This window comes from Pezoporus occidentalis, unplaced genomic scaffold (assembly GCF_034315485.1).
Source record: "Pezoporus occidentalis ecotype Australia unplaced genomic scaffold, CSIRO_AGI_Poc_V1 ctg101, whole genome shotgun sequence".
NCBI lineage: Eukaryota > Metazoa > Chordata > Aves > Psittaciformes > Psittacidae > Pezoporus > Pezoporus occidentalis.
This window is the reverse complement of record NW_026912791.1, coordinates 1,774,570-1,799,335: the sequence shown is the minus strand read 5'-3', so window position 1 is coordinate 1,799,335 and position 24,766 is coordinate 1,774,570. Positions and strand designations below refer to the sequence as shown.

General features: G+C 39.6%; 1 protein-coding gene and 1 long non-coding RNA gene across 2 annotated transcripts in view; one reads left to right on the top strand and one right to left on the bottom strand.

Moving 5' to 3' along the window:
* ZCCHC24 (zinc finger CCHC-type containing 24) overlaps window positions 1–14,765 on the top strand; it is a 111,284-nt gene extending 96,519 nt beyond the window's left edge. Inside the window, exons 3-4 of the mRNA XM_062613498.1 lie at window positions 2,830–2,994; window positions 13,376–14,765. Coding sequence (XP_062469482.1) covers window positions 2,830–2,994; window positions 13,376–13,489 — 279 coding nt within the window. The 3' untranslated portion in view covers window positions 13,490–14,765. The remainder of the gene's footprint in view (window positions 1–2,829; window positions 2,995–13,375) is intronic.
* LOC134161018 (uncharacterized) overlaps window positions 1–23,147 on the bottom strand; it is a 91,048-nt gene extending 67,901 nt beyond the window's left edge. Inside the window, exons 1-2 of the long non-coding RNA XR_009963798.1 lie at window positions 23,056–23,147; window positions 22,256–22,379 (exon numbers count right to left, since the gene is read on the bottom strand). This is a non-coding gene — a long non-coding RNA (uncharacterized LOC134161018). The remainder of the gene's footprint in view (window positions 1–22,255; window positions 22,380–23,055) is intronic.
* Window positions 23,148–24,766: the final 1,619 nt, after the last annotated feature.

Sequence of the window (24,766 nt, the reverse complement as noted above, 5' to 3'; positions counted from 1 at the left end):
AATACTGTCAGATTTCTGTTTTGTTTGGACCTGAAGGGTGGAGGGAGTTGGAAAGTTGCCTTCTCTGCTGTCAGTGCTTCCTAATGATGTTTCTCACTAGAGAAAATGAGCTTGTTTGTTTGAGAATCCAAATTCCCTGTGGGGCACAGTTTGGGAAACTGAAGATATGGGAAGGAAAATAATATTCGTTAGGGCAGAGTATGAACAGCCATAAAGCAGAATAGTGAAACACCTACAGAGTATGTTGTAGCTTTGCCAGCAAACTAATTAACGTCTCACTGACTGAGGAGAGAGCTGTGACAGCCAAAAAGTTAAAATAAAAATAAATCAGAAGTTTAGTCTAGTGATTAAAACAGGAAATTACTGCCAGAGTCAGGGCTCCTCCGTTCTGCTTCCGATTTACTGAGCAAATTGGAGAAGCTAAATTTTAAAAGTAGCTTCTAATTTGGAAAGCTTTCATTTCTGATGTCCAGCTATGCACACAGACAACTTCGCCAACTAGCATCTTCCGTGTCCTCCTGTGCATTTGTGAGGGCAGAGCATTTCAGGCCATTGGTGTCTCTCCAGTCAGCTACACTTACTGGCCAGCTCAAAGTGGCCATCCCTGAAAGTTTCCCCTGCCTGTAAATTGTGTCTAGCACAACATACCGCTGTGGGAGTCTGATGTTTAAATGCTCTTTATGGCTGGCATAACATATTGCAGTGGGAGTGCTATGTTTAAACACCGTTTGTAAACATTTACAAGAGTTCTCAGACACCTTCTCTCTCTAAAGCCAGGGCTTTAGTTTTGGAAATAATGCACTTGGTGGCCTGCTTGTTTTCTGAAAGGACTGCTTCTCAGTAGGGGCAATGAAGCTCCATTGCCAGGTCTGACTGCAGGATGAGTTTAAGTGAAGTGCAGCTGAAACTGAGAATCAAAAATAACTCATCTTCTGTTCAATAGCATAACCTGAACTGAAACTACAAATAAAGCAGTCTGTGATGCCTCAGGAGGAGGGGGAGCATCTCTGAATCATGGGAGCTCTCTGTACACAGGGTGCCTGTTCAATTCCCTCAACTTTCTAAATGAAATTTCTCATGTGGCTCCTTCTTATACTGACTCGAGTTGTGCTACAAATTCCTCAGAGGCAAAGTCAAGTTAAGTGTCCAGAACAAGGATGTCTCCATAAATTGATATTTTCCTGCCCACAGTTCAACTATAATCTCCCATCCTTTTCAAGGGACACCATGGATCAGAGGGTTACATTCCGGTTGCCTGCCAGCATTTATTTAGTCACAGAAGTCCAAATGTTTCTCATTATATCAATTCACTTTATTTTTTTAATTATCATTTCTGTGCAATATTTATGTAAATATATGTGACCCACTGTCAGCTTCATCTTTACTATGAGCCAGAATATTTACAGTGGCTTGTCAGATTGTCATGAAGCAAGTTATTATAGGTGTTTACTTATTTGTAACAGAGTTTGCTACCGCATCTGACCCCTTAAAGAATGTTACTATGCTGAGGAATAAGCATGAAAAATAGAGAATGTTGTTTACTGACACTACAGATAGGGGGAAGGGAGGGAAAGAGAGGCCGCAGTAAGTTTAATGTCCCCTCTTCCGCCTGTCAGCGTGCAGGGGGGAACACCCTCAATGTTCCTTTCCCTCTTGGTCCCACATGCAACCCTGGAGGTAACACAATGTACACCATCTCCATCAGCCATGGGAGCTCAACTCTCAGAGCTCCTGCCAAGCTCAGGTCTTCTGCCAACCACCTGCTTCTTCAACCCTTGTTTTCACATAGAAAGCAATTTGGACCTACACACTGAGAAATCATACAAGCTCACAAAACAAAAACAAACCCTTTCGCAGCAGGATGGGTCATTTAATTTTTCTAAACTTCATCCGGGAATGTTAAAAAAAAAGAATCATACCATGCTGCCACTATACAGGCAAAGTATCTGCTAGAGACTACAGAAAACGTTACAGCTGTCTTCGGTGCAGCTGTATGCAATACTCTCACCTTCACCTTATTAGCATATTATGTACCTTACTATATTTTTGTTACATACAACAGTTTTAGTGAATGCATTTAGAAAAAAACTAAAGAAGTATTTGCATAAGGTCATTGCTTACTCTACTTGCTTCCCTAGTTAAAAAGGCTTTCTATAGGGGACGTATAACATTTAGGCATTACAACAGTCCATTTGAGAATCCCTTCCTCTTTCCTTCAAGATGCAGAAATCAGTGAAAACATTTACCAAGAACAAGAAACCAAATTAAGTTCCTCAAATTAATGATTTCCACTGATCAAAGCTATATCTTTCCTTCATACTCAATCCCAGTTTGTGCACTCCCATATAATATGTATCCACATCCTAATAAATTGACAATATTTCATTGTTTAGAGTGTGCAAAGCTGAATTATAGAAGTCTTTCTTAGTTATAGGTTCTAACAGGGAATAAGCAAGAATCTAGTTCAGAAATACAGTCCTTTACTAGTGATGTACTTCTACAGATGCTATACATAATCCTAGCAGCATGTACTTAGTAGAGATGATCTTAAAATGAAATGGATATGAAAACCATTCATTGCAAAAAGGGTATGGGCATGTTTCTAAATACTATGTTCAGTGTCACAAGTCGTCTTGAATATTTGACTACTTCTTACGGAAGTAACTTGCAGAACTCAAACACTAACTTCAACATACAGACTCTCCATTAAGGGGATATGACCTTCATGTCTGCAACCAATATATTTTGCCCAAATCTTACTTTACTACTACTCTCCCACACCCTGGGAGATTCACTGATCATTCACTGCTTCTTCCCTTTGTTTTGTAGGCTCGTCCAAAAGGAGAAGGCCTGACACCATACCAGGGCAAGAAACGCTGCTTCGGTGAATATAAGTGCCCCAAATGCAAGAGAAAATGGATGAGCGGAAACTCCTGGGCTAACATGGGACAAGAATGTATCAAGTGCCACATTAATGTTTATCCTCACAAACAGGTAGGAGAAATGCGTACCTGCTGGCATACAGACTTGAAACTAGGAATGCTTTTAACTCTGTAAAGCATGGGTAAGACTTAAACAGGACTTGACACAGACTACAACATGTCACCAAAGCTTGTTTCCCACATGAGCTGCTATTTTCAGCCCTTGAAGTCTGGACTGGTGTCAGAGTTACAAAATTCAAGTGTTCTATCCTTGAGAAAAAATGCCTCCAAAACAAAATCCTTACATGCCTTTGTTATAAAAACAGGCTATGGGGCCTTATAAACAAATACGGTGTAAACCAAGTTCAGCAGTTAGCAATGGGCCTCCTAGTTCTTCTGACTCACTTCAGGCTTACGCTAATTTAACGTTTCGTTCCACTGGTGTCAGTGGAACTATTTCCCATGTGTACTACTTTTTTCAACAGGTGAAAAAAGACTGGATTTGGTCAAGGGATCACATCTATTTATAAAGATTACCGATAAAAGAGAACAATACTGAGGTGACTCCTGCCTACAGAATTCTTTGGTTAATGACAGTAAAGCAAGACAGCGTAGTTAAAGAAAGGTTTCTAAGTTTACATAATACCAAGTGATGCTCAAGCAAAGAATGTCAAGAGAAGGCCTTTTATTAAGCTGAAAGGGCCAAATCTAAGAAGTAGCTCTGCTGGGAAAGCTCTGTCTGCTATCCTGTCAGCCATAACCCACACAGTACACACAGCCTTCTTTCCAGCTCACTGCAGATTGCAGTTTCCTCTCTCTCTTGAGGTGATTTCCTGCATTTCCAGCTCACAATAGGAAAACCGACTGTCAGTTTCCCCTTGTATCACACCACAATCAGTCACAAGCAGTCAACCAATTCAGCAGTCCTTGGTGGGAGGCAGACAGACCAACTGCATGAGTTCATACCCCTTGTTTCCCCAACAAACCAGGCTTACAAGACTGGCTGTCAAAGCTGACTTTTCTTTTTCAAAGACTTTTTCAAAACAGAAAGTCACTTTTGACTTTGACAACCCCATGAAAAAATAAATTTGCCCATCAAGGAAAAATTTGAGGGATATTGCAGAAAAGTGTTATGGAAGAAAAGGTGAGAGTTAATTTTAAAGAGTTTAGAAGGTGTGATTTACCTCAGGTGTAATTCATCCTAGCTAAATCTCAGTAATAGAGCTCTGCATGGGTCAAATTACCTCCTGCACACTCAGAGAGACTGCTCAAACCATAGACAGATCATTTAGATGTACTTGCAATAGGTGCAAAGGAATTCCATCAGGAGCCTTAGGAGTCTCATTAGTTACTTAAGTACTTCCAAAATTCCCATAAAAAGCTCTTTGCATGGGCTCGTAAGGAACACTCATACCAGTTACTAGTATTTTGGAGAAGGGTGTCAGGAGAAAAAAAAAAACAACAGATACTGTGACTTTACTATGATGAAAAGACAGAGGAATATTGAAATTCATTGCAGCAAGCAGGAAGAAGAGATAAAAATAAGTTTGTTAAGCTTTATCCCACACAGGAACATCAAATCAGCTGCATTTCTTCCTTTTGCAGACATGTGCATATTCACTGAATTCTAATGGCAAGATGTGGCTTAGTCTCTACAGCAACACTGCATTCCAATATGCAGCCAAAATATTGACTTACACTTGCTAGTACCTTGAAGCAGTGTGAATTACAGTTAAAATGTAGCATTTGAAGCCTGTCACACTTGTGGCAGAAGCCTTAGTTTAAAATTCAAATACTTCACCAAAAGATGATCATCCCTTCTTTCTATCATGGGAGTTTTTCTACTTCACAATGAACTTGTACAATTCCCTGGTTGAGCCAGTGAATATCTGCATTTCTGTTGGCCAGTTGAGATGTGAACCATTTGCCTTTGTCTGGGCTAATGCCACTCATGCCAAACCAGAAAACAAGAGGTCATCTTTAGAAACTGAAGTCTAATTTCCCTGACAAAAGTGTGACTAGAGACTACATTGCAAGTGAAAAAAAGCAAGGACCCCTTTTCCTGTGGAAGCATATATATGGAAGGAAAGCTAAGCAATTTTCTTTCACTAACTTATATGAGACAGTCTCAAAGCTTCCAAGATCTCTGGTTCCTTGCCTCTGTTTATACAGCTTGTGCAGACAACTGCACCAAAATCCAGGCAGAGCAATGAAGTCATTTATCACATGCATGGAAGTATGGTCTTGAGGGTGAGAGAAATTGCAAGACCATTAATTTATAACACAAATCTATAAATATTTACCTTGTTCTTCTAAATTCTTTCCATCATTTATGGTACTGTTCAAAGGGTCACAAGAAATCTCTTGAGGTATCCCAATCCATATTACACAAGAAGCATTATCACCTGGGGGTATGTATATTTTGTAGTAAAGAAGGTTTGAAAGTAGTTTCTTTGGCAGAGTTGCCCCTTGTGGCAGGGTGAAAAGAGTCTAATCTAGTAGTACTAAAGTCAAAGAAATACTGAGGAAGCACTGTGGTCTACAGTGCTTCCATAAGCTGTGCTTACCTTGGAGCCATATACATTGTGTTTTCCAGGTAATAATTGCAGCATGTGCAGTGCAAGTTTCCACAACTGACCGCAATCGCTGTGTTTCCATGCCATTCCTTAAAGACACCATAACTCAGGACATGGAAAAGCTTTGATTTTCTTATCTATCCAGGTGTTCATGTCCCACTACTATGTATTGCAGCTATTCAAGATCTTCAAGACAAGAATGCATCTCAGCTAGGCTTCCAGATATAAGTAACTTGCAGCCAGTTGCTAATGGTCTTTCCCAAAATCTGAACTTAACAACCTTGAGCTAAAAGACTTTACATCCTATTGTCACTGCCTCATATCCATCTGCTTCTATTTCTCAGTGTTAGTATAGGGATTCATCCTAGTCTTTTTCATTCTTCCAGAGGTGCCCTGTGCTGCTTTTGATTAAACATACCAGCAATAGCCAGACAGTAAAGAAAACGTTATCAGTTTATGCACAGAGCCAGCAGCAAATGAGAGGTGGCAGGCTGCATGAGGTCAGCACTGCTTCTTGACAGAGCCTAGTGTTTGCTAACCCATACATGTTTTTTGTCCAAGCATCCAGCTCCGCACCAGACTCTCTGTAAACATTTGTCAGATCTATCCGTGTGGTGTTATTCTGCACCATTTTGAAAAATGTGCTGTACCCAGTCACCAGTACTTTTACACCAATGATAATATTTTGTTAATCTACAGTGAAAGATATTTAATTAAATAAGTGCAGTATTTGTAATTTGAGAGTTAAAGCACAAAAAAAATCTTATTGTTCACATAAGATTGTTTTAAATTAGCACTGCTATACCACCTTAACATTTTCTGCATATATTTCCTATTTATTCTTTAGATTTTGATAACTTGAATTACTTTGCACCTACCATAGGAGAGTCCTTATTCATGTTTGAGTTTCAATGTACTTCTAGAAGATTTTAGCAATCACTTCCCCCACCTTCAGTGCATTAATGGATGTCCTCAGCTAATTACATGCTCCTTCCACCGTTATTATATGGTATGAGAGTATTTTCAGTCTAATCTGAATCTTCCATTAGCCAGTTTTTATCAGCTTAAATAATTTATCTAAGAAAAGATGCTGCCTCTCCATAGAAGCCATGTTTCTCTTGTGCCATTTTAATTCCATTCAAGAAAAAGAAATGGATGTTGCTGTTTTGTAGTGTCTTTCAGTACAAATCACTACACTATGTGATATAATCCTTTTATGGTTACTTGCACTATGATCATATTTTTCCCCCCAGTTTAACAAAACCCAGATGAACTGGCCAGACAGAAGATGTCTGACCTCCATTCAAGCTCAGACAGTATTTACCTCTAGTGAAATAAATTATTTCTACTTCCAAACAATCTTGTCAATATGTCTTCTCTGCAATGTGTTGGAATTCATCATCTCCTTTTCTTTCTCTTTGCCCTACCATTTAGTAAATATATCATTGTGACTAACAGATAAAAAGGTATTTTGAACATTATTTAAGAAAAATTAATGGTCATTTTATCAGCAGATGAAAATCACTGTTGTTTCTCAACATTAACTGTCCTTATGTCAAGTTACAAGAACTCGCAAAATTACAAAACCTATGTAGCTGCAAACAACTCTGACCATGTTTAAAACCATTCAGATGCCAGATTTCCCTGGCAAGGGTGTATTATAAAGAAGTCTACATTCACAATAGTATATTCAGCATGAAAATTCACACCAGATCAGATCAACCTTCCCTGATCCACATCTGACCCTGGGCAGTAGAGGACACAGGACTGTGTGGATATAGACAAGACCCAGCAACCACCTCCAAGGATACTTTCCCATCCTTGGTATGGCCAAGTGAGCATCTCTATATTCCCCTAGTTTCTCACCAAATAGATCTACCTCTGTAGAGTCTATTCGATAGCTGAGTTATAACCACATGGGCCACTAAGCCTTGCTGTGTCACCCTGAATATTGGAGATTAGGATGCTTTTGTCCATTTTAGGAGGAAAAAAATGTAAATCCTTATTTCAGGATTGCTTGATACTCATTGCAGTGAACTATGGGCTTGTTCTCAGTTGCCAGGCTTGCCCTTTTCTCTGGTCCTCACCTCCATCTCTATTTCATCTTCCCCAATTGCTTTCCTCAGTCTGTGGACTTTTCAGTCCTGCAGGGTTTGTTCACATTCTCTCACAAGGGGTGGCTCTTGCTTGAATACTCTCATGTAAGTGGCTCAGGCAATAATATCAGAGTACTGAAGATAATTGTCTGCACTCTGGATAGCTCTGGGGTAGCCATTGAAGCACATATGCTGGGTCTGTGAATGGCTTGTGCAGCTACGCTCAAATCTTGATTTCCTATGCATACCTTTCGTTAGTGGGTCCCTGGAGGGGAGAGCAGCCACACTTCCCTGCCACCTGCTCTTTGTTCCTGGAGGCTCTTTTCACTTCAGGAAATGATGCCGTGCCAATTCCCCACAAGGAATGTCTCAATTCAGCCCTGTGCTCTTATTCCACGTACCCTGTTTGTGAGAATGAGCTTTTAATCTCTCTGGGGCAGGAAAAGTCTTCTCAGCAATTTTACAGCTGTGTATATACTTCAGAGTGCTCTATAAATACAGCTCTAAATCTCTGTGTCTAAGAGAGGTGGTAGAGAATGTATTGCAAGGAGTAACAAAAGAGCCTGATAACAGGGCTGCTGCCATTCATTCCCCAACTCATCCATGGATCATGGAATGAGGTGGCTCTTGCATCAGAGCTGTAGAACTGCTCCTTATCCCAAAGAAGCTCTGTGTGCATTTTTGTTTTCATGACTAAATTGTGCCACTGTGTTCCTCCTTCTGTGTTTCCACCATGTCCCTCAAGTGGTAAACCTCCCCGTGGAACTGCTTACAGGAATTCACAGGACATGGGGCAAAAATTGGGGGCCTGTTGAGCTCAAGCTTTATTGAGGAGTAAGAGACCAAAGAACTACCCTGACAAAGCTGCTCCATGTCTACTAGTACTAAAGTAGTTACTTTAGCTACCCTAAACATAATCAGAGATCTCAGACTGGACTTAACCCTACCTTTTATTCTTCCAAGGAATTTGGATTTTGTAGTTGTTTATGCTCCTTCTTACCATGCTCCAGCAAGGAGCCAGTTCTTGTAGCCATTCACCAGCATTCTTGGCACACCGTAACAGTCCAGATGCCAAGCTTTGAATTCTCATCTTCTTCCCCTGCCTGCTATAGCAGCAATATCCGTGACAGTGGTTGCTTCCTGGCTGGACTCTTATCAAGGCTTCTCTGACTTTGTGGGTAACTCAAGTGCTGTTTCTGATGACAGCTGTTGCACTGGTGCAGAACTAGCCATCTGGTGACTGACTTGTCCTCTTGGACACTATTTTCTCCCAGCTGTCAGGAATTTACTGTTGGACTGGAAATAATTTGGTATGTAAATACATTCTTCGTAATATCCAAGCTATTACTTCCATGGGCAATGCAGTTGTCTCATCACAATTTCCATACACTGGTGCATCCAGAGCCACCTCTGTATGAGGATGGATGGGTCTGACCACTCAAGCCCAGTATGCTTTTCAACAGTTTCAGGCCTCCAATTACAACCTTTTAACACTTTAGAGTTAATAAACCCTCCCTAGCATGTCTGTACTTCTGTGCTCCAGCAGTGGGAATACAGATCACCCCAGACTTCTGCTTCTCTGAGGTCTAAAAAGAGACTTACACCATTTAACTCATATAGTTACCATTCATTCTTAGCTGGCCTGACCCAGAGGCTGCTTGCTCTCTCTGTGCATCATGCCTCTGATCTGCAGCCTTCTTATCACTGCCTCTTAGACCCACAAGCAAGAACTGAGGGCCTCATTAATGTTCTTGTTCCCCACAGACAGAACACAGAGGGTCTACTGCTCAAGAATGTACATTGCATTTCATCTTTTTTCCCTAGTGCATAACTTTTATCAGACTAAAAATTTACTAATTCACAATAGCATTTGTATCTTGAGGGAAACATAACTATCTATGGCTTCTTAAGACTGTTAACCTAATGATTATCCTGCAAGCTATAGCTGTAGAATCCATTTCTGTTCACATATCTAATTTCTCATTTAATCATCTCATTTGCTTCATTAGAACTTGAGGTAACGAGTCCAGAAAATTATGTAGAAGTGGGGTTTTGCATGTGAATTTTTGATATGATCCTTTACCCATCAGTGGTGTAATCAAACGTTTCCATTCTTCAGGAAAATAAAAAAAAATAAAAAAAAAAAAAAAAAAATCAGTCTTCTAAATACAAACATAAGCAGCCACATTGTTCCATTCTGCTTCTTAATGGAGGCAATTTTCCTCAAGGATGGCTTAGTGATGTTTTCTGACACCTAACACTTCATAAGGTTGAGCTTTTCGTTTTGAGGGTTTGAGGGTTTCAACTGACGTGCAGAGAATGCAGAGTTCGTTCAATACATATAGACTGGGACAGCAATAGTTCACAATCAAAAGTTAATTTGAATGACGAGAATTACTATATAGATTTAAATTTCTTTCAGCTTCATTCCCCTGAGGCAACAGCTTTAGTCACTACCACCAAATGCTTCCTAGTGGGCTGCACAAGATTACTTCCACCCAGAAACTACCAGGAGAAAATTAAAGACAGACAGACAAAAAAGAAGAATGTAAGAGTGCCCATGCCTGTAGTTTTTATTGAAAATACAGACTGCCAAATCCCGGATGCTTGCATTTTCAAAAGACAACGAAAACTGAAGTATTAAATTTAAAATCTCTGTTAAACAGAGAAAAGCATACCTTTCCCAGAGAAACATAGCAGGGGTTTTTGTTTTACAAGCTCCATTTCATCTCTTGCTAAGGAAAGGAATTATTTTTACAGCCAAATAGCCTGTCCCCTTCTCCTCACCCTCACTAACCATGTGGCTGAGTTTTTATGCTACCAGCCTCTCAGCAGCAGCACAGAACTCCTACAGCTTCCTTGGCTATTCAGATATTCTGCATAGTTCAGGCAATGCCCAAATCTAGCACACAGTTTGCAGCTGCCCAGTCCTATGCACCCCTCTTGCATTGGCATTTTCTCCTTCCTCTCTGCTTCTACCACACCAAAGCCGGCAAGAATTGTCAGAGGTCAGCCTGCACAGAGGAAGTTCAACCTGATGGACACACAGCTCTTCGGTTGTCTAAAGTTCTCCCCTTTTAGCAGGGTGTAAGAAAGGTTGCAAGGGTATAAGGTCAGTACTTTAATGTCCTCCACAATTAGTAACTTACAGAAAGCAACCTGACAAGAACAGTTACCTCTCAGGGTGTTTAGAGGTGAGGGGACGGGGTTGTCCTACAAGAAACCCATAAAGAGAAAACAGCAAATGGAGATGCCATGATCTTCATTTTATGCAAAAGCTAGATTGACGTGTTTTTGGGACACAAACCATGCAAGCACACTACCAGCTATGAAGCCACAGCCCTCCACTGCCTCACCAGAAATGTATCCTGGGCTCTGCTCAGCTCCACTCCTTCCAGCTGCCCCTTGGCAACCTGCTTTCCTGCATTTGTAACCCCTCTCTCCCCATCCTCTGTGTCGTAATACACTGGTAACAATAACATTTCTGAAATCAAAATGCTTCTCAGGCCAAAAAGCTGAGCTCAATCAACACAGGGGGAAAGCAAACCATGGAGAGCTATTGTTTCTGAAAACCATCCAAAAAACTTTTGGCGCTTCAAGGCATTCCTAATGTCCTTTGCACTATTTCCAGGAAAAATGATTCCCAGGGCCTTGCATATTAAAAAAAAAAAAAAAATAATCTGGCTTATATCAATAAACATGATAACTGCTGTAGTTTTTCTCTTTAATCAGAGCACAGCTAGCAGCACAAGCAATCAGAGCTGAGTAGAATAGCCTGTTTTAAGTGTAGCATTACAGAATTCTCAAATCCTCCATAGGGGAGAATAAATTAATTCCTGGGACACCTGAACCTGAGCACCATCTTTTATTACATTTATGAAACACAAGTTCTTAAAGAATATTTGTGGACAGATGCTGGTTAAAGAAGTGGTAGAAAAGGCAAATGGGCAGTTTTTCTGACCAGATCAGTTTATTCAACTTGTCTGTATTGTGGCAGAAGCACTGCCTTCAACAGTGGTTGGGTTGCAAGCCTAGAAATGGGTTTGCTGGTTCTGATCATAAGTCCTAACATCCTGACTTCCAACGGGTCATTCAAAGCTCAGTGAGGTTGCAGGGGGAGGCTAAAGGATTTACAGCAAATGAGGGGTCCATCTACCTTCCTTATCCTCTGCTTGATACAGGGAATTTTATTTGCAATTAAATTGTAAATTAAACTCAAAGACAGAGGTAGCCTGGGACAACATCATGGGCAAGAACATTGAACAAGTAGCAAACCACTGGCAATCACCACTGAATTATTCCCATATATTGTCTTTACTAGCTTTGCAGTATAAGAAATGTTGCACTTATAACCCAATACAAACAAGCAAGAATTTGAAAGCATCTCTTGTTCAGGATAATAGAATATGTTTTGTCTCATTTTAGCTATTCAGTAAGCTGAGAAACCCCTGTATTCTCTGAATTATAAGGTGTTCTTGCAGTGTTACATAGTCAAATGAAAAAAGCTTTGAATGTCTCTATTCTTCCTGTCCACAGGCTCTAAAGTGGATGGCTTTGGAATGAAGAACTTAGAATAAAAACATAGGCGATCAGATGTACTTTAAGATTTTACAGATAAAGGAAAGTCTTTAGGATTTAGGAAAGGCGTGAAGAAAACATGGCCATAACTTTGTAATTTATTTATCCACTCCCTGCTACAGGAATCGTATTTTGGAGAAATAAGCAAGAGTCTGCTATCACTGTGGTATCAGTGAGAAGCTTATTGCTTGTTTTCAGATTGTACACCACTTGCTGCCTCTAACACAGTCCCACAGAACAACCGCTATCTTCATGGACAGGCACTGTGCAATGCAGTAGCCTTTTAAGCATATTTCACAAAAAAAAAAAGAATTATAGGTTACTGAATTTTTTTGTTCTTTTTTGTTTTCTTTTTCAAACAAATGCGGCACTTCCTCATGCTCTACCTCACATCTCTATCACCTCTCTACCTATTAGACTTCCCAAACACTTAACCTTACTGCAGTATTTGAATATTTTATTTTCAGAATGATTGTGAAAACCCTTTACATGTTATCAAAAATTAAAGATCTACTAAAAGCATTCCCTTGTTTAGCCAATTATACCCCCCAAAACTGTGATTTAACAAATATTATTAAAAATACATATTCAATGTATTACTCGCATTCGGGGAAAAGGGTTGTGTTGGGAAATTGGTTTGGGGTTGGGTTTTGGTGAGTTTTTGGTGTGGGGCTTGGGGTTTTTTTGATTAATTAATAGCTTTGCAGCTGCTCTACTTCAAACATCTCAGCCTCAGAAATATGAGACTAAGTATTGGGAAAACCTCATTTAGTTATATCTGTGCATAGTTAAGTTTTCATGTAGCAGCTAATCCCAACGTTGGTAAGCCCTGATGGCGCTACTGGGTAATGTGATTCCCATGCTTGAGGAGTTAATGCATTTGGGACATCTCAGTTATTGGAGCCAAGAGAATAAACTCTTCTGTGTTACTGCTTTTATAAATACAGACCCCAATTCATTCTTTTAGTAATTTGTCCTCAACAAAGGACAAACTACCATCACCTTTGTGAAGAATGACACTAAACCATGAGGCAACTCTGAACCAATACAGAGCTGAAAAAATATTTCATCCTTTCAGGGAAGAAATATAGTAGCTTTATAATTACTAGCAAAAAGCTCAGTTAAGCATAAAAGTTGGCTTCATAATAAACAGTAACAGTGACAAAACTTCGGATCTAATCTTATTTCCTTTCCTTCACTGCAGAGACCCCTTGAAAAGCCGGATGGCTTGGATGTTTCAGATCAAAGCAAAGAACACCCCCAGCACCTGTGTGAGAAGTGCAAAGTTTTGGGCTACTACTGCCGCCGTGTGCAATAAACCTTCAAAGTGGCCTCTTCCCATCCCCATCATCCTTGAAGATCCTCTGGCAGCATGCGATCAACAGCAACACAACAAATCAAGATAAAAGCTAAAATAATTGCCAATATTGCCTATCTAATAATATGCCTTACCATTAATAGAATGTAACATTTCTCCTGTGCATGTGCACACATGCAACAGGTATTTACAGGACTATGATTTGTATACATACATATATATATGTCAATGTATATGTATATGTACACACACATATATAAAGCGTTACTGATAGTGTTCACAAGAGAACCACGGTTGCAGGTTCTGCTGATTGTTTACACAGATCCTATATCATGGCCAGGTGAAATGAAGTACTATTCAATAGGCAAGGTATAACATTCACAAGGAACATGTATGTATGGCTTTTGCAGAGGTTAAATAACTGTGGGGCCACTAATTGCAAGCACTCGCCCACGACATGAACGTTATTCCTATTATATGACAAGACAAAGGAAGATGAAACAAGCCACAGCATAAAAGAAGGAAAAATGTTTTCCCAGCTTTAGAAGGTCTGAGAATTATGTGCTGCTGATTTCTTGGACCTTTTCTATTTGTCACCATCGCATGCGCAGGGCTTAGGCAAAATCATTTTTGCAGAATCTGGCAAAAAAAAGTGAACAATTGTTTGAGGGTGTGGGTTGGGTAGAAAGGGAATGCCATAATGGGACCCAGAGCATCAGGAAGTATTCCAAGAGGTTTTTGGAGGAGACAAAATTGGCTTGCTTATGCAACTAACAGATCCTTCTCTTGTCATATAATCCCACTGAAACGGTCCCTGTGTGTGTATGGGTTGCTTATTAGGCCACAAGGACACTAAATTTACTGTGAATAAGGGGGGATAAGAATACTTCAAACTGTCCTCAAAGCTCTTAATTGAAAGATTAGCCAAACTTATAATAGTTTTAAAGCCACTTTCTGGAAATACTTTTATGTCCTGTTTTCTACTGTACAAATCTGTTATAAAACTTGTTAGCCATAGGGGTGTTTTGAGGCATGGAGAACACTCCTTAACTTTCCCTCTTTGTCTTCCTGAAGCACCTACGTACCTGAGGAGAGATATAGGAGTTATATTTCATTGTCCCATTTCAGGGAGAACTTTGTGCAGGGTCATCCTGCTGCAAAGAAGTATCTCATCAGGGACTGGAAATATCATGAACTGAAAGTACCTCGACACAGTATCTTGTTTTTACATCTACGTAAGAGTACATTGGCAAAAGGACACAATAAGCAATTCACTTGCAGCATTCACTAAAAAACTTACAGGGATGATGTTTGTTTTTTTTTTTTTTTAATCAACAATTTCTATTTTTATGAACTTTCCTTTAGAGAAATCAATTTATGTGAATGATACTTAGTGGAAATACTTTAAATCCTCTAAATAATTTGATAGGAATTAAATATATTTTGAGGATTAATTCCATAACATTAAGACAGCAGAGGGTTTATGCCAGTCGATAACAGGATGTACAGTCAAGCTCTTTTGTAAAGCTAATTGAAAACTTAGCATTTGTACAGGAAATGTGAAGCTCTTCACAAGTTTGCTCTAGGGTACAACTTCTGCCGTTTCCTTGCTTTGCTATAAGCAGGGCAAGTTTGTTCCTGCTTGTTCAGGTGGTCATGTACATATCTTGCAAATGTTATTATTTATGAGTAGCCCAAATGACCCAACCTACTGGCGGAAGCAATGAGTAAACATTGGGACTCCCAGCTTCTGACCACAGTTCTTCCATAAGCTCCCTGATTTTGGGCAAGTCATAAGATCGTTCTGGACCTCAGTTTCCCCAGCCGCAAAATGAGGATAATAATACTTTAGTATACCTACCTCACAGGAGAGTTGTGAGGTTCACTTAGTATCTGTAAGTGTTTGACATCACTGGATGAAAAATGCTATGTAGTGCTAAACCAGTATTAACTAAATTAATGACTTCAAAACTAGTTTTGTCCAACCAGCAATTCCATCAACTAAAGTAGCTGAAAATATTATTGAAAGTTAACACTAATAGCAGTATAGTTACCTCAGTGAATAGATGCAGTTTTAGCATTATTGCATAGAAACACATTCTTTTGCACAGACTCAGAAATTACCTTAGCGACAAACTCTCTATACAAAAATACTAATCTGCCCATACATATAAGAAAATACACGGGCAGATCTAGGGGTAGGTTTTTCAAAGCTTGACCTCCAGCAATTAACATCGATATTTTGTTTCAAGCACAAGTAATTTTGGAAGAGCCGCATACTAAACCAGATTTATTTTTTACTCTTCAGTACTTAATAGTACATAACAAAACACCTTGATGCTTCACATCCAGCTAAAGGACATGCAGAGAAACCCCCTTAAATGAAGATAAGGGAAAATGTTATTTTATTTTCTCCCTGAAACGAAGATGTTACTATCATACTTTTTTTCTGTGTTGAATAATTCCCATCTTGCAATAACCACTAGATCAGTAAAATAACACATCCCTTAATGCAGCTACATCAGCATACAGCACACAGCCAGGTTCTGAACAAAGGCCAGCTAAAAGATACCATTACGTGCTATGTTCATGACAGTGCCCAATTAAAAAATTATTTATCCAGGTTCAATACTATATGGCAATGCCTTTAGCTTACGGATTTTTAGGTTGTACTAAAAATACATGTGAACTACTTTAACACAATTAATAGCTATAGGTGTAGAATAATAATTCTTAAGAGCATACTTGTAAAGAGTTCAATATTTATATCACTGATATTTTCCTAGGCAGCAGACGTAAAAGTCTTTAAGTAGTATTTAGCACATTTAAAATAAAGAGAAGAATAGATTTTCCCCTGCACTTACGCTGGGGAAAAACAGGTAAAGAACAAAACATGTGGAAAAGCAAGAAGCAACACTGCTGTAGTTGGTTCTGCCTAATTCAGAGACTGCAAGTCCATCCCAGTGTGGGATGCAGATGTGATACCCTGGGCACCCCAGTGCTGGAAGCTGCCTGCTTGCCTTGTCATCCCTTCCAAAAGTGGGGTGTGGGGGGGAGAGTGGCTGGAGATCCCTGGGGAGCAGCAACAACCGTCCTTCCCATGCAACCATGTGGCTCAGCTCTGCCTTCCCCCCAGCTGTGTTGGGGCATCTCCTTGTTTTCAGTCCTGGCTGCACAGGGCTGAAGCCTCATCTCCCTAAAGGCCAGCAGCAGTGCCAAGCTACATGAGAGGGGAGCATTCTTCTGTCCCTCCCTGCATGAGCTTTGCTTGTAGGATTGTAGCATTCAGCTCTGGGCATTTACTCTGTGCTTGTCTGTATATAGTTTGTGGGTTGCTGGAAAAAAAAACACGTCCACATGCATAACATACAGTAGCTTATGACCATTGGTGTTTTGTTAATGGCACAAAAGGGAAGTTTCTGAATTTTTAGGTCAAAAAAGAAGAAAGAGATTGATTAAAAAATGTAGAATGATTTATTTTGCTTTCTGTGCACCCCACCTTCTTCAAAGGTAATTCATGGATTTAACTAACTCATTCCAAATTAGAAAAACCTTAAAAATTCACTCCCCCCCCCCCCCAAAAAAAGAGGAGTTTTTACCCCTGAGATTTTTCTGAATGCTTTCTGATGTTCTGTTTAACCAACTCTGCACATGTCAGCTAGTAATCCTTGAAGGCATTTTTAGACAGTCGTACCAGAAGTGAAGCAAGCATCAGTAAAAAACGTTTTCATTTTTAATCAACATAGGCCTTCTTAAATTGAGTATTGCTTAGAGGTGTACCCAAGAGAAATACGTCAAACTAGATTTTTAAGCTCAGATGTTGCCTACCAATCCATGCAGCACACAATACTGCTTTTTTTTTCTCCTTTCCCCTTTTTGTGGAGATTTTGAAGCATTCAATTGTTTCTTTATAGAAAACAAGCACTAAACACATTTTGTTTCCTCAGTTGGTCAGAACATTTCACAAGGAATTTGTGTTTGGCATTGGCACTGCTCTGGAGAAAAGTATCAGAGATTTGAAAGGTGTGGTGTAGGTTTTTAGCTGCTTTAACTTGATGTTGAACTCCAATGAAGTTGTTACAAATACTTCATTTAATCGTGATGAAGAAAAAACTCCCTGTAGTTTTTAAAGGATGACCCCATTTTAGCCAGTTTCTACTGCTGCTACCACAGACATAAAATGATGCCACACAAGCAATGGTTGAGGCCTTTTTGTCCAAATGTTGCTTTTTAATCCGACAAATACACAAGAGTATATATTATTTCTGGAAACAGGTGTATTTTGAAGTTCCCCATTATATGGGAATTAGTTTGTAAACTAAAAATGTGAAGTTAAGTATGCCTGAGAAGCCTTATGCCAAGAAGTATTCTCTACATTATACGTTTTTGTATAACATGAAATTTAGATTATACATGGGTTACATACCCGTGATGCTCTAGCAGTTATTCCAAAAATAGAACTACTTAAAACATTTAAGTTAAGAGCTTTTGGAGATGTCAAATTTCATAAGTTAGCTCTCTTTGTCCTGCAGTCACGTAGAATATTTTTTTTCCTACTATGGACCCAAAGAGTTGTCCACTGAACAGTATGCAATAAGTCACCAACATGTGCATTTCAAGTTAAGTGAACTGACACACATTTTCCACTTGCCTTTGCCAACATATGTTAAAATGTGATGGAACTATCCCCATACAAAAATCATTCTTTAAGATATCACTCCACTCCCAACTGGGCTTCAACCCAAATCTCTTTCCTACCTGCAAAACCACTGCTGTCCGTTCAGTTTGCTACATTGCTAAGTGCTCAGAGGGCTGTTTGAGATCTTAGATATAGGGATGATGGTTTGTGTTTTCTAGGATGAATTTCAAAGGGACAATCGTGTGCAGTTACTAGCTATAGATGATTGATATAAATGTTTACCCCTGTATGAAGTATTTTACAGTTTTACTTGCAGATGTGTATTTATCTTGAGTTATACTTGACATAGAGTTTCTTTCAATTTTTTTTTTTTTTTTAATACTATGTGTGTATTTTGGAAACCTTTTTAGATGTTAAAATTTTTGAATGGTTACAAATATTTCTTGTAATACTGAATTGTTATCTGGAAACTCTTTGCAGTAACTTTTTTGTATATATTTGAGGGCCTTTTTAAAAAAGTATTGTTTGTTTTTTGGGGGGAAGTTTTTACAATTTGGAAGCTTTCAGAAGGGCCTTCCTCTCAGCTAGGATACTAACAGAGGTAAGAGTTTTCTTAAGTATTTTGCAGAACTAAGGATGTATCCTCAAGAAAATATTTATGGAAGTAATTTACCTTTTTTTTTTTTACAATGCTTTTGTCTGTATAAAGTATGCAACAGAACTACATTAAGAAGGAAATATTGTCTACATAAAATATTATATGAAAGTTGGTACATAATTCTGACAAAAACCTTGCAATTCTTTAAGCCATATTGTTTTTGTTATCCTTGGATGAAAATATCAGTATTAAGTAACCAATGTATTATTCAAGTGCTTAGACTTATATAAAAATGCTTATACAGTTTATTTATGTGTATTTGGGAAAGGATTGCTAGAAAAAGCTATCACTAGACATAGAGCAAGTGAGGAGCAAATAACAGTATACTGTCACTTTATGGCCTTGTGAGAGACACAGAAGATGCTGAAAGCACCGTAGAGACTTGGCTCTCAGAAACTCCGAAGCACAAGTGTTGGGTTTCAAATGGTGGTTCTTTCCCATAACCGGAGGGGAAGAGAGTTGGTTAGGACACTGTTTGACAACTTGACTTTCACAACTCTTTTCAAACTGTGAGCTCAGCTATGCAGTATCGGCTACAGCAATAATACCAATCAAAGGATATAAGAAAAGGATTGAAGTAGATGATTGTAGGAATTTATGTTTATTTTAATTAGAACTCATAGCAATATAGATTATGCATGTGCACGTATTTGAAGCATTTTTACACTTTACATTTCATGTAGTTTGATTATATTATGAAGGATTGGGTTTTTAGTTTGATATTTTACCATGCTAAACTGGGATGTCTGCCCAACCCTGTACTGGATTCTTGTTTCCTTTAAAAGGTTATTTAGTACAGCACTCACTGCGTTGTGTACTAGTGCTAAAACTAACACTGTATCTTACGAATTTCTTCAGCTTTAAAAAAATTAACCTAATGATTATTACATTTGTTTAGCTGTACCCACTGTCCTTGTCAGATTCAGTTGGCAATTTGTACAATTTCTTTTTCTGTAATTGTTATTAAACTTGTACAGCTAAAACAAACAAACAAAACCTATGGACAAAGGCCTCAGAGGTACCAGTTCTGCTTCACCAATCAAGATGACAGCTTACTCATCTATTGACTGTGTTGCTAAAGAGACTGTAAAACCTCTGTTGTGGATTGTCCATAAAATGGCATTCCGACATGTGCCTTATTTGCTGGATAGTATACAGCTTTCTTGTAGTATTCTAGCATTTTAATGCTGTATTAAAGTACTGGAAAAAAAAAAAAAAAGCAAGAGAGTGATATGGTTTTGTTGAATGGTCCTTCCTTTGAAGTTTTACTACCAGCTGTGTTGGGTTCCTGGTTGTGGACTGCCCAGCTGCAGCCTGGTGTTTGCACTGCAAACTTGGCCCAGCATAACCATGATCCAGATCAGGTGAAGAAGTTCCTCCACTGCAGGCAGGCTCCTAAGCTGCAGTAAGCCTGATTGCATCCTAGGTGATTTCACCCAATATCTCCTTTGCTACTGGAACAACTTGGGTTAATGGTGCCAGCTCTTAGTTTTTTATCAGCCTGGTACTGTCTAGCATTCATCTGAAGGAAAAACCTCCTATAATCGGACAAAGTACACTTCTATCCTTATAGTTGGATGCGAAGGCTTAGGTGCCAGAACACTGACAGAGTGAAATACAACATCAGTTTCAAGTCATTAAGCTTTATCACTTAAAGTTTAGGGGATTGGATCTAGCTAATTCTTTGCTAACAGTAGAAGTTGGTAAGAACTAGATCTACTAAATGCTCATTAGCAATGCTGTCCTCCCATCCCCAAGCAAAGGTGAATAGCAAGCAAGTTTTCTATTGAGACTGCCAATACTGTTGTGATTGACAATTAAGGATGTCATGAAACTTTGGACTTGAGGTATCCTACCTCTGAGAGATCTCCTTCATTTAAAACAAGCCAAAAAAAATAATTGTCATAGCAGCACACAGTTGTTCTTTGCCAGCTCACCCCTACAAGCATGGTGCATATTTGATACTTGGAGTACTTTACCATAGTGACAAGGTTATATCACATAGTAAGCCTGATTTCTGGGAGATTCTCATTCAGGCTGCACGAGAGAAAAGAAGAACATGTGCATGCACATGTGTGGATGGGCATGCAGGATGGGGGGGAGTGGAAGGATGTGTGTGACCAAGGAATCTGATGCCTTGAAAAAGTAACTATTTCATGAAATGATGAAAGACATGCTTCCGGCTGAGCCCCATGGAAAGAAAAAGCACACATTCAGAACTAGTTGGTAGATTACTGTTTGAGGCAGATTACTGCTTTTCAATATAGCACTGTTCCTATAGCAAACAGAAGCCACAAAGCCAAGCTCAGAACTGAAATTCATCTTTCCACCAGAACAAGGGGGGCTCCCAGACAGCAACACCTCAGATACAGCACTCCACCAAGACCAGAAAAAACACTGAGTAGACCAACTGCAAAGTTCTAGCTTCCTATTACCATATTTCTGTGATTCCCCAAAGAAATAACTTCTTCATGTTTAAAACAGAAGTAAATTAACACGAACAATATGGCATCAACAAAAAATATCAAACTACTTTTTCCTTGCTTTTCATTGCCAAATGCTTCACCTTCCTGTGCTGTGTGAATGAGGTCAAGAGACAATGCAACACCCTGCTTGTAACAAAACAACCAAATAATGGTCATTTTAAAAGAAATAATGGGGATTTAACATAACATTGACACTTTGAAATAAAAAGCTGTTTTGTTATTCTTCATGGAAAAGCAATTTAAAGGTACACTGAGGTTACTATTTTTAGTTAGTTAGTCACATCACACAAAAAGCCCCATCTAAGGTCCTCCCAGGATATGAGCAGGCATAGAGACCAGCTTTTAAATCCCGACTGTTTGGGAAGTCAAACAGTCCGCATGTTACACTTGTGTGGTGTTGCTCTGGGCTCCCTGTATGGACTTTTCACTGTCATGTAACCCAAATCAAATAAGTTAAAAAGGTTCCTCCTTTCTCCATATCCCTCTGAAGAAGTATGTACACAAGAGGCATTAGCAGGAGAGGAAGCTGAAACACCAAGGACTCAGTCAGATCTTTCCACTAAGAAATCAAGAACTAAAGAAACCTTCTAACTGGAAGAACATATCAAATCCTTACTTCTGAGAAGCACATAGTACATAGCTTGTGATCCTGAAAGAATACAACATTCAGCTTTGCTTTTCTCTAGTATTCACCTCCTGAACTTAGAGAAACAGGTCATTTGCAAACTCCTTTCTCACTAACACCAGCTATGGGGCCCACGCCTACTCACCAAGCACTTTCATTTTACTGAAAGTAATGCAATTTTCTCCCTCACTATCTGTATCTCAAGAGCACTTCAGGCAACAAAAAAAATCCAGAAATCTGGCCATGATAACAACCTACCAAACCTGCAAAACCTCATTCAAACATGGGTAAATACCTCTTGCAATCCTACAAACTTCAGGAGACATTTTAGCAACTGAGCATGCTGAGAAACACCTACCTCAGGCAGCATTCATTGGGCCTTTTTCCAAAGGGCCAGAACTGAAGTTGGGGCAATCACATACATGAGGTGTTAGAGCATCCCTGATTTGCACCCCAGGTGAACAGAGATGGCCAACACCGCTCTACAAGAGAGCGGAACACCATCAGCCATCCTTGCCTAAAAGCACTGCCCGGGCATATGGCTCTGTGGCACATGAGACCATAGAGGCAGCAGCAACCCAGGGCATTCTTTGCGGGTTTTGTTTCTATGCCATGAACTTAGCTAAATAAAAACACAATAATCAGTGACTTTTTTTTTTTTAATAAAGGGTAAAAATGGAGCTCACATGCACAGCTAACCCAACCAAAACCCATGCCTACAGGGAAAGCAAACCATAGCCAAAAACATTATGAATGCTTTAAGTAGAGCAGGCTGCAAGCCAAAAATTTTGTTTGTTTTGTATTTTTGCCTCCTTTTCACCAGCTGAGACAGGAACTAGAATGCCAGAATACCATAAGAAAGCTTTCTCTTACACAATTACTGAACACATCTAAGCAGCAGGTATGAGAAACCTAACCCCAGACAGCTTTTCAGAGGTTTCCATATGGTTTTGCAACTTAACAAGAAAGTACAACTCAATGGACTTCCAAGGAGTCAGACACACTTACGCTCCATTTGTTTGCAGCCAGCAGAACTTAGAGAAGAAATAATGCAGAAAAACACCGCAGGAGTAATAGGAAGTAAGATCTCAAACCTCACTGTTTGCAAATAAAGCAATGATAAACAGACAAATACCACAAGTATAGGGGAAAAAATACCTTTGTCGAATATCTTCATAGAGAAATCCAGAGATCTGGCACCCACAGACCCTAGAAAGAGGCTCCTTTCACTCCGTTTCTCTTACATTGGCTGCCAGCCCTGATTGCTGCGGGCTCCAGCTGTGCTGGCCAGATGGGGGGGGCCGGCACCAGGTCTTCCCCAGGTGTAGGCGCTTCCTGCCTGGCTGTGCCTGCTGCAATGCCAACCTAACAGCCCTCTCCACAGGGAAAAAGGGCAAAGACATCAGTGCCACAAGAGGAACCCTCACCGGCAACCAGGAGTCAAAGCATACTTCAGCTCATGCCTAGGAGAGACTGAAAACTCCAATGTTTACAGTAATTGAAAACTCAACACAGTTAAGCCTTAGGCTTAGCAATTTCATCAATGAAATACACAGAAGTAAGCTTCACGGACAGAAACGTGAGTAAGGCACGTTGTCATGAACCAACTCAAACTGCTTTGCAGCATACCCCACTAAAGTTCCTGAATGTCATGAGCAATTTTTGAATACACAGTGGTTGCATGTATCAAGTAACACCTTGCGCAGCTACTTGCTCTAAGGTGTGGTTACTTCTTTGGCTGTTTACCCACATGGGTTACCCCACGTGTCTGCATTGCTTTAATTAAACTGATGTAAAAGTGATGCAGTTAAATAAAGACAACCAGCACCCACTCGCATCAACATCTGTCAGGATTTGAGGAAACTGAACCAACTTTATAAGCTGGTCTTCTGTAGGGAGGTGAACAGCAATTCACTGATTCAGAGCAGCAAAAGCAAATCCAAACATGAGCAGTGGCTGACCGAGTCCCTGTCACTCAGCAAAAAACATCCCATATAGTCCCTATTCAATAATAGATTTTAAATTAGGTAGTAACAGTCAGGGATGAGTGCATGGTGTTGTTTTGGACAATTTAACTCAATGTGGTGTTTTGTCTTTCTTAAAGAGAGACAAATAGAGGATTTAGAAGTAGGGACACAAAACCGGAGAGAAAACTTTATTATATGATCCTTATCACTCTAAAAGGATAAAACAGAAGTAAAAAAAATCAGGAATGATGCAAGGGAAGAAATCATTTCCCTGTGAAAAGAGACTTTGTGTGGTGGGCCTCTGCCTGCTGGAAAAGAGATCAGTGAGGGTGGATATGATAGTGGCCTTTAACATAACAAATTACAGGAATAAGGGAGGAATTATTCACTGCTTCCACAGTGCTTTCCTTCTAGGACCAGGGAACTTTGGATTAAAGTATCTGAGGTAACATGATAAAAACAAAAATTTCACACAGCAGACTGAAATTCACAGTCATGGGATATTCTAGCTGTCAAAAGAATAAATGGGATCAAAACCAATTACAGAACCACATAAAAAAGAAACGTTGTAAGGGTTATTAACCACGAAGCTGCAACCCTGGCTCAGGAAGTCCCAAAGCACAGAATCAGCCAGCAGCAAGAGACGACGCCAGCAGAAGGCTGATTGCCTATGTTTAATATGTTTTCCCTCAGTAAGCTGTTGTAGGAAAGCAGATATCAGAGAAGGTACTGAATGTTGGGCTGGTCTAAGAGGACTCTTTTGTGTGACAGTAGGAGCTGCAATATATGAATGTAAACATGGGTTTAGTCCTGTACATAAGGAAGCACTTTCATGGCACCCATCAGGAATGTGATGGCTGTTGTGGGAGGCTAGGACAGCCATGCCAGTGGAAATACCCATT